The following is a 17,142-nucleotide window of genomic DNA, read 5'->3' on the forward strand; positions in this document are numbered from 1 at the left end:
AACCGAAGGTGAAAGAGAGATTAAAGACGACTCTTCTTTCAAACACCGACAGCGCGGGATTGCAAGCTTCGATCCACAGGGATTCTTCTTCGGTTGGTCAGCTACCACTAGTAGTCCATGCTGCATAGATTGACTCATAACGGCTGATGGGGTTGATACTTTTACTGTTTTTCAGACAGAAGTGCATCAGTTCCAGTAGAGATTCATTTGGATGGGATCAAAGGAGCAATCACTTGCTCTCGTGGTGGTTCTCATCGTGGCAGCAATGCTACTTCAGTGTACAGAATCGCTGGTGCCGTTTGGAGCCAACTACGGGGCCTCCACTGACGCAACCCACACGAGAGTTCAGGCCGGAGGAGACCATGTGGACCTTGTTCTGGATGCTACATCAGGTAACTCATCAAATTAATATCCATCTACTTGGTTACTGCTTTGGATTTGTGCTCAATACTACAACTCACCCTCAACGTTGTAACAAGATTCGTTTTCACTGAAATTCATGCAATTGAAGCATATTGCTTCTGTAAACAAATGGACCTGAGCTGAAAGTTGATAGTGTGTCTTCAGCTGCAGCGTTTGCGTCCAAGAACAAATACTTGTTCGGAAGCATTGGAATGGGAACCAAACTTGTGCCGGGGAATTCGGCAGGCACCGTCACTGCATACTACGTATGACTGGTCAATGACTTCTTTTGAGGAAATACGTCCGTATCTGCTCTCGAATGTGTTGGAAATGAACTGATCAACTTACATGCTCACGCCCACTTCTACGCCTTAACTAAACATTCTAAGTATTACCACAACTGTTGTCTATCTAAATAAACTGGTGATTCGCTTTGAATCTAGTCAGAACTCTCAATGTGCAGTTATCATCTGAAGGTGGTCAATCAGTGCGAAGCGTGCACGACGAAATGGATTTTGAGTTTCTCGGGAACTCCTCTGGCCAACCATACATTCTACAGACGAATGTATTTGCTCAGGGCAAAGGCGACCGGGAGCAGAAGATCACGCTTTGGTTTGACCCAACTGCTGAGTACCATAGTTACTCTCTTCTCTGGAATAAGAACATCATTGTGTGAGTAATCAAAAACTTGGATCGCATCCTTACAAATTTGGCAATAACTACCTAATCAGTTCATACATTTAAGTAAATGTCTCTGATGCGCATGTGCAAAAACTTCATTTGTGATGAATTCCAGATTCTATGTGGATACCGTCCCAATCCGTGTCTTCAAAAACAACGAAGCCAAGGATGTTCCTTTTCCCAATAACCAAGGCGTAGGGATCTACGCGAGCTTGTGGGATGGAAGTGCATGGGCCACCCAAGGAGGAAGCGTTCCATTGGACTGGAAAGCCGCCCCATTCGTCGCGTCTTTCAAAGGCTTCGGGGTGGACGCATGTGCTGTTGGTAATTCCGTTGCAGCTTGCACGGCTGGCAATGGCAATTGGTGGGACTCCGAACAGTACCAAGATCTGAATGCCAACCAGATTCGTCAACTTAAGAATATTCGGCAGAAGTATGTTTTGTATGACTACTGCACTGATACTGAGCGAAATTTGGTAACAACGGAATGTGCCAGCAACTGGTACGAGTGAAGATCGTTTCTGATAGGATACTAGGGTGGAGTGACCATAGTCTGAGTCACGTACAGGGTGAATAATTCACGGCAACACAGTGCCACTGCGATTGTGATGAATGACCAGTAAGCCGGCCGATTAGGAATCAACCGTAATTTACTGTGAAGATTGAAGGATGCTGGTAGTGGCTACAGCCCACTAGGCCATGGCAACGCCGATGGTTAGTTTTTGAATAGCATGCAGAAGGGGGCCGCTAGACTGCCAGCAAGTTGCAGTGATTTCACCTTTTGAACTGTTGAAAATGCAAAAGATCTCAATAAAACTCTAGTACTTGAACGGATACGATGATAAATAAATAAATAAATAAATAAATAAGCTCAGCTCGCTCATTATTAAAAACAATTCCTCACAGATGCAGAAAATAAGTCAAAGAAATGTGCAGTCGAATAAAAAACTAAGCCTCACATAATATCCAGTAGAAAGCTTTGTTACAACAGTTTTCTACGTTATTAACATCTGTATTTGTAAATAAGTAAACTCAATACAATCAGGAACACAACAAAAAAGCAATTCGAAATAATGAGAATTCATCGTAGGTCAGTTACTTCAAACAGATCACAGGTAACTGAAGTTTGTTACACAATCTTAGCTGAAGCATCCATAACGTATGGAATCTCAAAGATCAAAATGTCACCACCCATGGTTACAAAGTCCAGACCAAGATGCCATGTGTTCCTACCGTTCAAAACCTGCTTCAAAGTAATTTACTTCGATTTCCAGGATAACAGAGCTAGAAACATGGAAGATCTTCCTGATACAAATTCAATGACTTTTTCACTCTAAAAGGTGAAAAACTGCTGTACAGCAAATATGAATATCCCGAAACAGTAGTAACGATAAAACCCAACAAGAGATAAAACTCTATACCAGCTACGCTTCCAGAGTTCAATAACAGGGAGTAAAATGAAACCTTAGCAAAGAACAAATTCGTCCATGAGTAAAACAAGGACTGCGATACGACCATTGCAGCAGCAGAGCCTATACACCACGAGATACTTGTGATATACGGGAAGAAACTAAGTGAACAACACAGTATTGTAAAGATCTGCTAAAACTCAGGCCTACATTAGCAAAATTAACCTCGTAGCACATTCGAAAGAGGGAAGATGTAGCATATAAGAAGCCACTACTATATGTCTATCTCGCAATTTCAGTTTCCGTTCGCTACAGCAGTTGAGGGGCCACATCCATACTCAAAGAAACAATTAAACCTTACCGCTAAACAGATTGAACTTTGCAGAGTCTACAATTATTTCAGGTAACTAACCAGTTCAAAAGTCGAAGACCGCTACATGTCCCACTGGGGTGTATCGCAGGTATTTAAATAAAATATAAAAATATAAAATGAAAACCCAATTCAACACAGTGGATCCTCAAGGTTAACATGATGGCTCTTTGAAGACCTCTCGCAGCATTTTAAGACCATTCAAACGATTTGGAGTCTGCTGACTTTTCTCTCGTAACAATCTTGATTGCAATACAGTCGCAAAACCTGACGAAAGGTTCTTATTTGTTAAAAGCTAAGTTCATGTTAGAGCTAACTAACGACGGAGGGTTATCGCCTTTTGGCATGTCAATTGGACATTTCGAAGAAATATGATTAGAAATACTACCACCTCTGTTGAGCAGTTTAGTGTCCAAATAAAGAACCACAACAGTTATGTCATCATGAAAATGCCGTCGTATCCCGCGCTCAATCCCTTTCAAATCAGAGTACCGCATTTCACGTTTAGTAGCAGCTTTTTGAAGAGCAGCTTTGATCAGACGCCTGGCAATCCCAGCCCGGGGATGACTATACACAATGTCTACGGCCTCTTTGCTGCTCAAGTGCTCCCAAAGGCCATCAGATGCAAAAATGACGAATTCGTCATCCGGGCCGAGTGTAATGACGTTGCACTCCGGCTCTGAGCTTATGACAGGTCTCTTGAGGGGATCTGGAAGCCGGAACCTGGCTATAAGAGGCGGCTGATTAAATTCGGCTTTCTTCAAGTAAAAATCACCAATTGAGCGTGAAATCTGAATAATACCCTTCACACGCCACACTCCATGCTTCAAAACCACGATCTGCGGATCATCACTATGCTTTGCGAACAACTCATTCCGGATAGACTCGATGCTTGCGTTGTGCTCTGTTGAAATTTGCTTAGCAACTGGAAGGCCAGTGTCACGAGAGCAACTACCTAAAACAGCTCGAGAATCTCCAAGACTAGCGATGTACAGTTTGGAATCCCATACGGCTCCCACCAAACAACAAGATCCAACAGCGGCAATTTGCGGCTTGACGGCCCAAGCCCTTTCGACGATTTCCAAGAACTTGCCCTCTACCTCCTTGAAAGATTGGCAGAGAACGTCGCATGACATACCCCCTTGCTCTGTAGTATTCTTCAGTACGAAATCGTACAAAGACGCATTGATGCAACGAGAAGCATCAGGGCCCCCATGTCCATCATAGATACCCACATATGTGCCAAAGGAGCCAGTCTCGACTTGGCTCATGTCTTCCAGAATGGAATTAGCTTGAACTACTGCATAGGAGAATTCACCTACGGCATGGGGACAAAGATCCTTGCTCCAAAGCAAAGGGTCTTGACGATCTGTCCCATCTCGCCCCTGTGTATATCTCCTAACGGGACGCCAGCACGCCATAACCATTTTCACCAACCAGTCAAACATCTCTCACCTCTTCCCCATAGCAGGAACTTAGAAGTTCATTATATTCATACTCTACGAGCTTCTCAGCTTACTTCTTCGCCAAAGCTCTTTTACCCCCTGAGTCAAAAGGCTCGCCACTAGCCTCCATCGCTGAAAACGCCCATTGTCTCTCCCATCAATCACTTCTTACAACAGTTCTACTCATAAATTTCTTCGCACGGCCACATGGCGCATAGATGTATATCCCGACAATTTCTTTAATTCAGGAACTCCGCGATATAATTTCTTTAGGTTTTCAAGAAGTAACTGGCAGTCGATTGAGGTCCAATCTCAACGTAAAATCTGCAACTCCAGGAGCAGGGGACATTCAGTTTCAATACCTACAAGCAATCCTTCCAGAATAAGCAAGGTTTGACTAAGAAATCTGTGAAGCAAACTAACAGGACCACACAGGTGGCGATCTGCGCTATGGTACCATACTTGGAGGCATGGAACCAAACTTCGAAAGCTTCCATTGAGCTGCCATAAAACTTCAGCGATCGTGCAGAAAAATGACAAAACCATCTCAAGGTAGCGAGACAAGCTCAGAAAGAAATGATCCATGACACGCATTGCGAAATTTGTCACACTGGAGCTTCAAAAATAAATAGTAGCAGAAAATCTGCAAAACCATATGATTCAATGATTTATAACCCGAATATTTCACGTGAAAAAACTTCGATGTATTTGGCATCGAGCCGTTGCAGGACTGCTTGACAATCGACGTTCAGCTACTCTAATTTTCCTCACTCTTAATCCTGCTCCTAAACGCGATATCCCGATACAAGCACCATCGTACCCCCTCAGCTACTCAAAAAAATCAAAATTAAAAATATAAATAAATAAATAAATAACCAATGGTAACTCCTACTGAAACGGTGTGTTTCACATGGTGCAGTGCGTTGCTTTAGTCACAAGGATTCAACACTTGGAGACTTAAGATGCCCTCTGTTAGTAACCCCAATTCCAGTTACAGCAGCATTTTCCGAAACAAATTCGATTCTAATTTAAGTAATCGTTAAATTTCTCCGTAGACTCCGTAAACTGGCCGTTTTGCCTCTGACTGCTGTGAACTTACAACACACCGTGCACAGAAGCGTGACTTCTATGCTCGTTTAAGGTTAACCAGGAGAACTATGGAACATCGGCACATCCCTAACATCAATCACTGTCCGAAGTTCATCGTTTTCATTGTGATAGATATGCGCCTTTGCCAGAATGTAGTAGAGCTCGAGAGTTTGGAGAAACTTCTTGAAATATTCTCACAGCTCCGGCTGCGAAAAGTTGCAGGTGCCAAATAATACCTCTAACTACCTCGTTCACCTGGGTTTTCGTGATGCACACTTCATAGCTAGGCCAGGATTTCCGCATCTGGCATACCTAAGCGTAATTGAATAGCAATGATCTAATAGGGTCTCTAATCCTCTTAATTGAGGGCATAGAGTCATAATGTGATAGCCCGAGGGCAATGCTGATTCAGCTTAACACCCATAAGACAAGGCTAGGCTAGTGATTCTTGGGAGTTTCAATCCCTTATTTGTTTTGATCATGTGATTGGTAAAGATTTGGTCACAACTGACAAAGATGATCACAAATGATAAGAAGATTCATTCCAGGCACGTTCAACAGGGATTGTAGAAAACCTGTAGCGCACTAGAAGCTCATGCACCCACATGAAGGTCAAAGCACAACTGGGCATCCTAATGGGTGCATACACACATCATCTCCGTCTGCACTCCAAATATATCAAGCAATGAACCTACCCCGCAGATGACTCTTACCGCTGTCTCTGTGCCGCCGACTACAGCTCCCAAAACTTGCTCTTCACCCACCCTATCCTCGTCGCGCAAAACCTTCACAACACAACCACCATGCCTCCCAGCTTTAGTTCCGATGAAATTCGGCCTGCTCGTGCAAGAACCCTAGACACAAAACTCCTAAGCTCCGCAGAGCAAACTATTAAGAATCCCCATGCCGACGTTAAACTCAGGAAACGCCTCTAAACACACTCGCACTTAGCCGCACGAATCCTTTTATAAAACCCCCGCTGACAAACAATCCAACTCCACCCAGTGCTGAAAATCCGACAGTCAGTCCAGGCACTGCGACACGAAGCTCACATACCAGATGCAGTGGGGCGACACAGACCTAGAGGAGAAGGTATTTTTTTAGTGGCAGGGTAGGAGGAGCGGCGCGAGCGCCAGGAAGAGGAGAGGCGATGAAGAGAGAGCGCCGGGGTGAGAGGGAGGGAAGGAGAGGAGGATGCGAAGCGATAGCAATGGAGCCACGGGACGCAGCAGCGACGTCATGGCGGGTTTGAAAAAGCTAGCCCTTCCGACATGAGCGAGCGCTTTAGCCTTTGGGCCCGCGCTGACACGGCCATGGTGCCGAGGCTCCTATTCCCCCCCCACTTGGTAAGACTCCTCATTCACCCTCCTCGGCAGTTAAATGTTTTTACTCAGGAAGGTGAAGGCCAGGATGGAATAGGTTAAGAGCTCGTACCATGGTAAACAAAACATTTATTCATCCACAAATGGATGTTGAGTAATTTAGAGTCATTTTTTATATGTCTGCCCACGTTCGTCCACTAGCTTGCAAAATTCGTGGCTTAAGGTTAGGGCTATGGGGAGCAGAGTATAGGCCAAAGGGTCTTGGAGAGAGGCTGAGGCAAAGTGGGGATAGTTGAGAAGGAGGGCCAAGGCCAATATACATAGCAAAACATGAAACTCGGTACAATTGCTCGTGTATAATGTGGATGGCCAGAATCGATCCAGGGGCCATCACGATACTATTAGAACTCCAACGTTTAAAACATTGTACTGACTGGTATACTTGTGGTAAAATTGATTATTATTTTAACCGATTTTTTTGGTAATGCATAGCTCGTCGCCCACCCGCTGCCCATGGGCATTAGGAAGAGAGAGAGTTGGGCAAAACTAACAAAGTTATCATGGATGGATAAACCAACATTAGTACAGCGGTAAAAAGTGCAGGCTCAACTTTAATCCCGTCAAAGTGGCAGGGTAAATTCCAGAATTGGGAGCCTAAAACCGTTGTTTTGAATCCTTTGACCGTAGTTGGTCTTAACGACTAGAACACATGCAAGTCCTTTTTTAATATTTATTTACTTATTATGTTTTATTTCATTCTCTTTCTTACGATTTGGATAAGCTTAGAAGAATAGCTTTTTTGTGATGTATATATTTAAATAAGTAAATTTCTCAACATTTAATATAAGATGTACTTTTTACATGTGTGCATGCTATTTTGTCTATCTCATTCTCTTAAAAAAATAAATGGTTAGAAAATTGATTATTCCAAAAAAATCAAGTTCGACTCCAAAACTAAAGACAACATCACAAGTGAAATCTTTAAGTTTTAATTGTAGACAAGGTCACAAGAGAAACGTTTTGGGTTATCTGTATAATTAATATCATTGATAAAAAAAAACATATATTATAAATATCATAAATATCATAAAATGGTCAGAACAACTCAAATATGTTATTATCAAAATGATTGACCATTTTCTTTTTATTATGTATTAACATACTGATAAAATATGTAGACAACAATGAATTTTAAATGTCCTTAAGCATACCTTTTCATGTAAATCAGTCACCCAGAATTATAACTGATAAAAGACATATATTAAAATTTTATTTAAGTTAAATCATTATTATAATATATTAATAATATTAATATTTATTATAGTAATAATATATAATATTAAACTTACAATAAATATATATATATATATATATATATATACATATATATGTACACTTATTCAAATATATAACAAGTATTGGCATTAAATCCAACATATTGGAAGTATAAGCAATAAAGGTAGAATGGTAATAAACTATGTGAAAACATCAAAATTAATTTCTAGCCAAAAAAATTAATATTAGATTCATGTTACAATTTTTTAATTTTAAGATGAAAGAAAATTTTATATAAAAAAGTAGTTCAAAGTATAACAAGTTTTACTATTATTATTATGAGTGATACACAATACTATAGCTAGTGTTGAAGCTATTACTATCATATTTTTAATTTAATAGAATATAAATTCATTTATAAAAGTGTATGAAGTTTTAATCATCAAGTAGTAATTCCAATATTTAAAATTTAAAATATATGTTGTTTGTTCTATATAGATCAAAAAATACCTCAAGATTGAAATCAATTATGTCTCCAAGACTGTAAGGAATTTAAAAGAAATCTTTTATGTTATTATATATATATATATATATATATATCCAAACAGTCTTTTGAGTTGCACATGTACTTAAGAAACTTTTTAATAGAAGAGTGTTTACGTATAACAAATAACTATTTTTTTGGGAGGATAAAAAACAACTTCACAATTGTTGAGAACATTTATTTATTTTACTTTTCATTTATTAATTTATCACATGGTAAAAATTTAAGTATGAAGTTGTTGCTTTAGAATCCACAAAATCAAATTGAATATACATTGAACACTGACAAAAATGATAAGAGAAAATGCACCCCCTCCCTCCCCTCTCTAGCGACAACGAAGACACTTCTCCCAGCCCAAGGCACGCGCGGAGCCATCGCGACCACGCTGCTTTTCTTATCCTGGGACTAGCGCCTGCCTGCCTGCCGGCTGTTGCATCCCACAGGGACTGTCACCGCAGGGTGGCTTCCCTGTGCTGGGTGCTCACCGAAAGTCTCCATCATGGTGGCCATCCCCCAGGAGACCAGAGCCTAGTTCACGCTATGACTACAGATTGCCTGAAAATCCCGGCTACACTCACCCATTCGAGCCACGCCACCTTATGTTGTGTTTTTAAGAACCGGATCTGGGACTTTCGGGGGCTTCAGTTCCACCTTCGTTTGCGTTGTCTCGCTCTGATTGAGCGTGACGCGTGATCGTGAGAGGTTGCAACTGATTGGTGAAACAGAACTGGTGCGTGGAGAATTGGGTCCAGCTTTGAAGCAGTGAGAAAGACTGAACTAGATGCATCCGGGAGGGTTGCTGGTTGCATCTGAGACTATTGAGAGACTTTTTGCGAAAATGCTCGCGTTCGTTTAGCTCGAGGATTTGTTTCTGTGCTGCAGACTGTGGATGGGGTTGGCTCGTGACCCATGAGCTGGATCTGGTGTTCGGATGCGGTAGACATGTCTGTCTAGGTTGCTGGAAAAGCGTGGCACATGCTGTTCAATCTGCGTTCTTAATTTAGAGGATGACGGTCCATGTTGTGGATGTCAGTCGCGCCTCAGGTACAGGGGTAGTGCTTTTGAACGCCAAATCGGGGATCTGTTGGACCAGTTGGGCGATCGAGGGAGATGATGAAGGGTATGAAGTGCTGATTGCAGAACTCACTTGTCGCTGAAATCATATGTTGGAGGAATAAGTAGCTCACGCAAGGCTTGCACTACTTTGTCGAACATTCCCCAGATACCTCCTCCCCCTCAGGCAATTCCGCCTGCACTGCGGGGATGAGTTTGGAGATCGCCTTTCTGGAGTGTTCAAATGATTACACGTAGATACTATGGTCGATAGTGTCACATCAACTAAAGGACCACTGCCGGTTGTCCCGTAGCTCGATTGGTGGCCTTCTTATCTCCCACTGACTTAGAGATCGTCATCGGCTCTGCAGTCAAACATCGGAGCTCTACTTGGGATTCTCATGCCATGTCATGGATTCCAATTAGTAATTTGAAGGCTAAGATAGCAATTTTCATTCAACCTTAGAAGACTTTCAAGAGAACTTGTTCTCTGGTGGCTTTCGACTGTGTGCGTGTTGTTTGTGGTTCTTCGTAGCCACGAATTTAACCATGGCCACTTCATATCTGAAGATGTTGAAAATAATTTCTAATCCTTGTCCTGTAGTTGGATATCAAACTTCAATGATGGATGTGCCCCTGCATCCAACAATCTGCAATTGAATACAAAAATAATTTAAGATTCAATCAGAAAGGGATTGAGGTTGGGAGGATATGGATCACCTCGTGAACATCAGAGAATGAGATTCAACGAATCTTAGTATGCTATGTTCGTTGTCTGCTAATGAAGCAGCTCCAACTTCATCATGCATATTTACTCGCATTTTTATTGCAATGAGCCATAGCCAAGATATCTCCATGAAACGATGAAGGACAACTTACACGTTGGGTGACAATTGGAGGACCTAAAGAGTGTTGCAGGAGGATGCTGACTACTTTTACAAAGAACTCTCGCACGACACTTACCAATCGCTCGCTCACCTAATTATTTCAGCTTTCCGTCATGATGACTCTTCCTCGAGTAGATGTACGAAGGAAACCACAGCGTATTGCAAGCTTCAACTTTGGAAGGTTTACGCGGCAGTCGATCAAGACTATAGTCTGCAAACCCAGCACATGATGTAGTTTGTAATTTTGTTCATTACGTTTGAAACACCCGGCATTTTCATCAAGTAAGAATGGGGTACCCATGGCAGTGAGCATATTATGTGTCAGCATGTGTGATTTTTAATTTTTTCACGCTGAAAGACAGTGATACCAAAATGGAGGCAAATCTGCTGTATGATTATATCGAATAGGTTGACTACTTCAAAGCTTAATTTTCGTTGAATGTATTTCTCCACAGTTTGCAAACATATATGAAAAAGAAGTGTAGGTCTCAAGGAAATGGAGTTTATCAAATCTGCAAAAGGGAGGTGCACAAGGTCGGAGTATGTACGACCGGTTGGGAGCAGGATTGTATGATTATAAAATTGGTCCAGCAAAAAAGACTCTAGAGCCTTGTCTCTGCTCCCAGCTAGAAAAGAAGTTCCAGAGCTCCTTCTTTTCCACCACCTGTAACCCTTCAGAGATTGATCAAATTATCCGTATGAGCTTCCTCAACACGTTCTCTGTTGAAAAGATGCTTTGTTTCCATGGTGGATGCGAAGCACAGTGTCCCGAAAATCGTCTAGGAAGCCAAGATGTCTACGCAAATTTACCGAAAGCAAATATCGTTAGACTTTAACTTATAAACAAATTTATTTTGGTTCTCCCTGTACTTGCAACAATCCTAGCTGCTTCACAGATGTGGCTCAATAAGAAATTCTGGATCCAGCACGATGAGTTCAAATAAGATGACAAGCTACCAGAACGTACCAAACTACTTTTCTTGGTTTTGCGGGACACATGTAAGTTTCCAGAGAAATAGCACGAGCAAGTAAATTTTTTGCATGTTGAATTAAAAGAAAAGGGGTTTGGCCATAAATGCAACACATGAACTCGAACACAGAAGGAATCCGGAGAAGAATATTTAGATTTTAATCCTCGATGTGAGTGTTTGACTTATCAGTAGTCAACGAATTCCGATTATGCATACCAGACAGTAGTGGGTTACATGGAAAAGTCTTGACTAGTCTAAGTTTGCTACTGCAGACGGCTCGTTCAAATTATAATCTGGTGAGCATCAGATTTGGGAGCTCGGACCCTTATCCTCCCAAACTGAACTGAATTATACTGAGGTTCCTACGAGTAAATCAAGGAACGATGTGATCAGCTCGAAGATGGCTTGCAGGGTTATCAATGCAGATGTATCCCCTACTGATAAGCTAATGGTCCACCTCAGAGGATCGCCACCTGCGATGTACATTTCTGGCACAGATCGGAGTTAGGTCACTCGAACGTGCAACTGGTGCAGAATTTCAAGTGCCGATGCATCTGTTTATCAATCGATGATCAAACCACTTACCCACAACAGGGAAATGATAGGTTTAGGTGCAGGTACGCTTGTCTTATCATGTTTCAGCTTTCTCCCAATTACCTGTTTAGGCAACGACTTCAAAGTGTACTCATGTGCTCAGTCGGCATCCTGAAATGAAGTGTCAGCTTGGCCTGAAACTCGTCTGCAGCAGCACCTCATACAGCTACTTTAGAATTCCATCTCTTTTCTACGTCTGCCTATCAACCTTCGATAGGATACAAGCTACCTAATCGTTGGATGTTTCATAACTTTCCGCAGGTTCCAAAAACCTGTCGAGAAGCATCATTTCTTCATGGGCCTTTCCTGCTATCAACTATAGCTCGATAGCATTGATATGTTACATGGAACATCGTTCTGAGGTTCGCAAGAGCCCTTGCTGTATGACTGGCAACATGTACCTCTCAACTACGTTAACAACGACACATTGCTAGCTTTTAGTATTTTAGAAGTAGGACAAAATATTATGCCTTTGTAGCCAAGGACATTGGCTTAATGTATTCATTTAATTCTCTTCGTTTTTATATATTATGTTCTTACTTGTTTCCTATGTCATCCCAGGAAAATTCTCAAAAACTGCGCCTGTAATAAACAAACCAGTTTGTCGATTACTCAACGATGATAACAACTATGAAGTTGGTATGCATACTTCACTGCATGACTGAAAACCACACAACCAGCCAAAAATAAATCAATTGAGAACGTAAGCAAGGGAGTCCAGCATCACCAAGAAGCATCCAACAGCAAAACCAATCCTTGTATGAGACTGCATCACAACTCATAGAACAGTTCACAGACTACTGTCTTCCATCATTCTCTCCATGGTAGACTGTGAACAACCCAATAAGCCCATCATTCCTTCATGTTATCGATGGACACTGTCCTTGTCTGCACATCGGCCATAACCCCATCAACACATCAGTGAAACTGAAACGCAATTCATCTGAAACCCTAAACTGCACAAACTGTTCGACACAAAGTAGGACCACCAGCTGCACCTCGTCCAATGTCAGGCTCTTGCTTCCGGTCAATGGCACTGCCCATCCCTCATGTTCTCCATGGTCACTGGCACTGATTTCTGACATCGAATGCAGAATGCCAACTAATCGAAGATCCTTCGGAAAAGTGGAGGCCAAACCTTGCAGGTATGAGAATAAGCTTGGCCATAATCCTGTCTCCACCTATCAGCCTTCGGTAGATCCTATTTAGATGGACTGTTCAACAGACTCTTGCATTGTTCCATTATGAATGATGAACAATAATCTGAAAAGAAATGTATTTAGGTGGTAACTCTGCGTGCCTTCAAGGTCCCGCATAAGCAAGATCAAGCGTCCTTGACTAGACTTCAAGACTGCCTCATGCATGGTCCTAGCCGTCTATTTGTATGAATGTGAGTTGCAACGAGCATCTCTGTTGAAGCCCAGATAGAATTAGCGTTCCGCCAAGTCTTTGGTGGAGATGTTGGGTACTAGTGAAGGACATCTGCACCATTCCAAGAGAATGTGGAAATTAGAGAATTTAGATGGACAAACAAGGTTGATAGAATCAGCCAAGTAGTCTGGGAGACTTCAAGTTGTACAAGAGCAGATGAAGAACAGTTGGCTTGAGAAACTCAGCAGTTGGAAGGTGCTGACTAGAATAGCTTTGCAACTCTACTTGAGAGCTTAAAGACAATGGAGAAGGGAGTGGCAAAGCTACACACTGAGACATTGCTTCAACTCACCAATTTGGAGGATTTTTATTGTCATGGTCCACTTCCAAGGTTGATGCTAACTGGATGGGGACATTAGAAGCAAACAACATTGTTTAGCCTAGAAGATCTTTGTTGTCAATCTTGCTTGATGTTACTTGTTAAAAGAGAGTTACTTCCACAGCCATCAAAGACACAAAGCGGAATCTTCATACCACCAATATAGAGCCTCCTCATTCTATTAAGTATTGGTGGAATCTCCAAAGACATCCCTATTGTAGTTCCAATTAAGTTGCCCATTATTTGATAATTTGGTAGAGAGCCACTCCGCTGAATAAGAGTTCTATACTACATCTATTGAGTCTTGCCATTTGTTATTACTTATTACATATTCAAAAGTTTCATTCCCTCTATGGCAAGAGACCTGCTTCGTTTTTCAAATCCAAATGCTATTAAGAGACTCAAAAGTTTTAAGTCTAGTTTAATAACTTATGCATAATTCTAGGAATAATTAATCTACTTTAGTCAAAGCATTAAAATTTATGTTACTCAAAGGCATCTACTTTTGGATTACACACCATTCTACTTAACATTTGTGAAGAATCACAATATCTTCACCTTAGAGTGTGGTAGCACATGAAAAGAAGTTTCTCTTAATATGGTAGCATGTTGTTCTCCAAGTCATTTGTATTGCTTGATATGGAAATTATAGCCTTGCAGTAGTGCATTCATCATATTCTTAAAAAAAATTTATCTTTGTAGATATGATTCCACATATATGATTAATAAATCCAATAAGCTACTTATTTTAAGGACATTGGATAAGAAATTGTCATAATAAGAATTTTTAACCACTAATGGATTTATAAGCTTAGAAGAAGCTTTGATTCTTACTTCATTTGGATATATCATAAAAAAGAAATTACATATGGAATAAGGAAATGACTCGCAATATATCCACTCTATTATAGCTGACATATTAGAATGTACTCTATTCACCATAAATTCAAAAAAGATGGAACAATTCAAGTAGCACAATACCACTTTGTCAAAGCTTTCTATTACCAATAGAACTCCTTCCACCTTATCTACAACTTCTATAATAAGCATCATTTCAATCATAGTTTCTACCATGCCCAACTTCTTAGGACTTCTTTTACATCCAATTAGAAGTGGCAACTACTTATATTACAATATATAAATGGGATATGACAATCTTTTTGTCTCAATTGTGCTATATTAGAGAAATGGCATAAAGCACCTATTGATGCTCTCATTCAATAGCTACACACTTATGCACAATTTCTTTGTTTTTTTGTAAGATTTTAATACCATTGCAAATATCTATCTTGTACTAAAACCATATAAAATCTTAAAATTTTGAAATTACCTTTGTATTAATGCTTAGGATCTATTTGAGTTACAAGCAATTTCACAATGCTTAGTAGTTAGATACTTATTCAAAACCTAGATAAGAAGCTTTTTGTTCCTATAGACTAGCAAAATACTACATCAAACTTTCTTAGGAGTACAAGATACAAATTGAATAAGAACCTCAATTTATACTTCTCTTGTTTTAGCACTCACGTATATCTAACTATCAATGACAAAGACAAATTCATGAAGCACTTCATTTTTTTTTTTTTTTTTTCCTAATTTAATATATAAAGCAATGATAAATCAATTTGCTTATAATAATGTTATGCTTAAATATTTAAAATTATGCATTGTATTTTTTTATAATAGTAAAGCATTTCACTCTATATCATAGCCTAAGACAACATTAGCCACAATTTTTGAAGCAATTGTTGAAGAATCATTGGAACTCAAATCAAAGGAATATGAATTTAAAGTGGCACCCATTGACATCACAAAATAACTTCAAAGAATCATATCTACTATCATTTAAGAGTCGAAGAATGATTGCAAATTAGCTAAAAGAGCCAAGAAGAATTTTTTTATAGAATAATTCTTACTTTGCAATATTTGTGATGAGATGGAATACAATGCTATGAATTTCTTGTTGTGCACATTCATGTTCAATATACTTTCAAAGTTTTGTTGATTGCTAGTAGAACAAATCATAATTAAGTTTTTGAACTAAGTGACACATCTGCATTTGATTATGGTCTATATGTCTACATTGCCAAAGAACTATAATATAATGTGATAATATTAGTTACATTTTTTTCTTTCAACTACATGACATCCTTATGGAAGCTCTAAGTCATGCAATTTTATATAGTTGCAAGATAAATTCATTGCATTGATAGATATTGTATTATAGACATTGGTTGTAATATTGTATTGATAGACATTGCATTATAGATATTGGTTGTAACTTTATTGTAGTCTCTCATATATTGGTTTGGCTGTTGGACCTCAAAATTCAACAAGCCAATATACAAGTTACTTTTATAGATGAAAATTTTTATTATCTACTTAGATTATTATTACTATATATTTTAATTATAAGCTATAGTAATGCTAGTGTCACAAATATATATAGGTATTTTAGTAAATATCTATGTCATTAAGTAGAAGTAGATAAAAGTAAATAAAAATAAATAAAAGTAGGTTAATTTCATAATACCTTCTAAAGAAGCTTTTTAGAAGCTTTATAGATACTGATTTGACTTTACATATATTTGTAGTTGATTAGTAGGTTAGAAACTTGATCAACAAGTTAACCATATATTGGTAGCTTGCAGAACAAGCTAACTATGTGGCAAACATATAGAAAACTTGCCTTGTAAATTAAGATACGTGTCTTACAAAGTCAACTTATTTTGGAGGTCCTATAGGATATTTCTATATAACTCCTAATTAAGAATATATATGTAGGCAAGAGTGAAGCCTTCTTCACTCTTGTCAATGCTTTTTTGGTTCTTAGAATTGTTTGAAGACTTTTTAGTCTTCTTGTTTTTGGCAATAGCCATTCTAGTTCAACATTATATCATCTTTAAATGACTTTTTAATTCCTTTCAGTGATACAAGAATATATTAAGAATTTTCTTTCTTTAAAATTTATATCTTTGATAATTTGATAATAGTATTAACTTACTATTTTTAATTTATTTAAAAAATAAGTGAATTATTTCATTTCTATTATTATTTTTTGAAAGGTATAGACTATCTATCTTTAAATAAAAAATCTTATTTTCTAACATTAATCTTTTTTTAAAAATGAGTGGATTACTCGTCTTTGTAGAAATTTTCATTAGAGGTTGTAGATTACCCTTGTCTAATTTAACTTTTTGAATTTATTTGAGTTGCTTGTAGAAGGAAAGATTACGGATGCTACTCTCAACAAAAGTAAGAATAGATTTGCAACTATTATAGATCTTCATGAGCTTGTCAACACTCTAAGAGTAGAAATCTCATATATTTCCAATGTGAATCATAGTAGT

The 17,142-nt window shown here is 39.2% G+C and overlaps 2 protein-coding genes across 5 annotated transcripts; one reads left to right on the forward strand and one right to left on the reverse strand.

Annotated features, from left to right (window-relative positions):
* Positions 1–211: 211 nt before the first annotated feature.
* Positions 212–1,595, forward strand: LOC112296010 (xyloglucan endotransglucosylase protein 2). Its single transcript, XM_024548093.3, has 4 exons — positions 212–392; positions 568–668; positions 866–1,074; positions 1,199–1,595. The coding sequence occupies exons 1-4, from the start codon at positions 212–214 to the stop codon at positions 1,593–1,595; spliced, it is 888 nt and encodes a 295-aa protein (XP_024403861.1).
* A 714-nt stretch (positions 1,596–2,309) lies between these two features.
* On the reverse strand, positions 2,310–6,655 carry LOC112296147 (putative protein phosphatase 2C 46). Of its 4 annotated transcripts, none has more exons than XM_024548390.3 (3): positions 6,477–6,655; positions 6,110–6,181; positions 2,310–4,631 (listed from the first exon to the last, which is right to left on the reverse strand). In XM_024548390.3, exon 3 carries the CDS (start codon positions 4,308–4,310, stop codon positions 3,144–3,146), a length of 1,167 nt encoding a protein of 388 aa, XP_024404158.1. In that variant the 5' UTR covers positions 4,311–4,631; positions 6,110–6,181; positions 6,477–6,655; the 3' UTR covers positions 2,310–3,143. The 4 variants fall into 4 exon arrangements, with proteins under 4 accessions (XP_024404158.1, XP_024404156.1, XP_024404160.1 ...); XM_024548388.3 differs by having other exon boundaries at positions 6,453–6,655; XM_024548392.3 differs by having other exon boundaries at positions 6,092–6,181; positions 6,477–6,644.
* Positions 6,656–17,142: the final 10,487 nt, after the last annotated feature.

The sequence above is a fragment of the Physcomitrium patens genome, chromosome 19, assembly GCF_059467195.1.
Source record: "Physcomitrium patens ecotype Gransden chromosome 19, ASM5946719v1, whole genome shotgun sequence".
NCBI lineage: Eukaryota > Viridiplantae > Streptophyta > Bryopsida > Funariales > Funariaceae > Physcomitrium > Physcomitrium patens.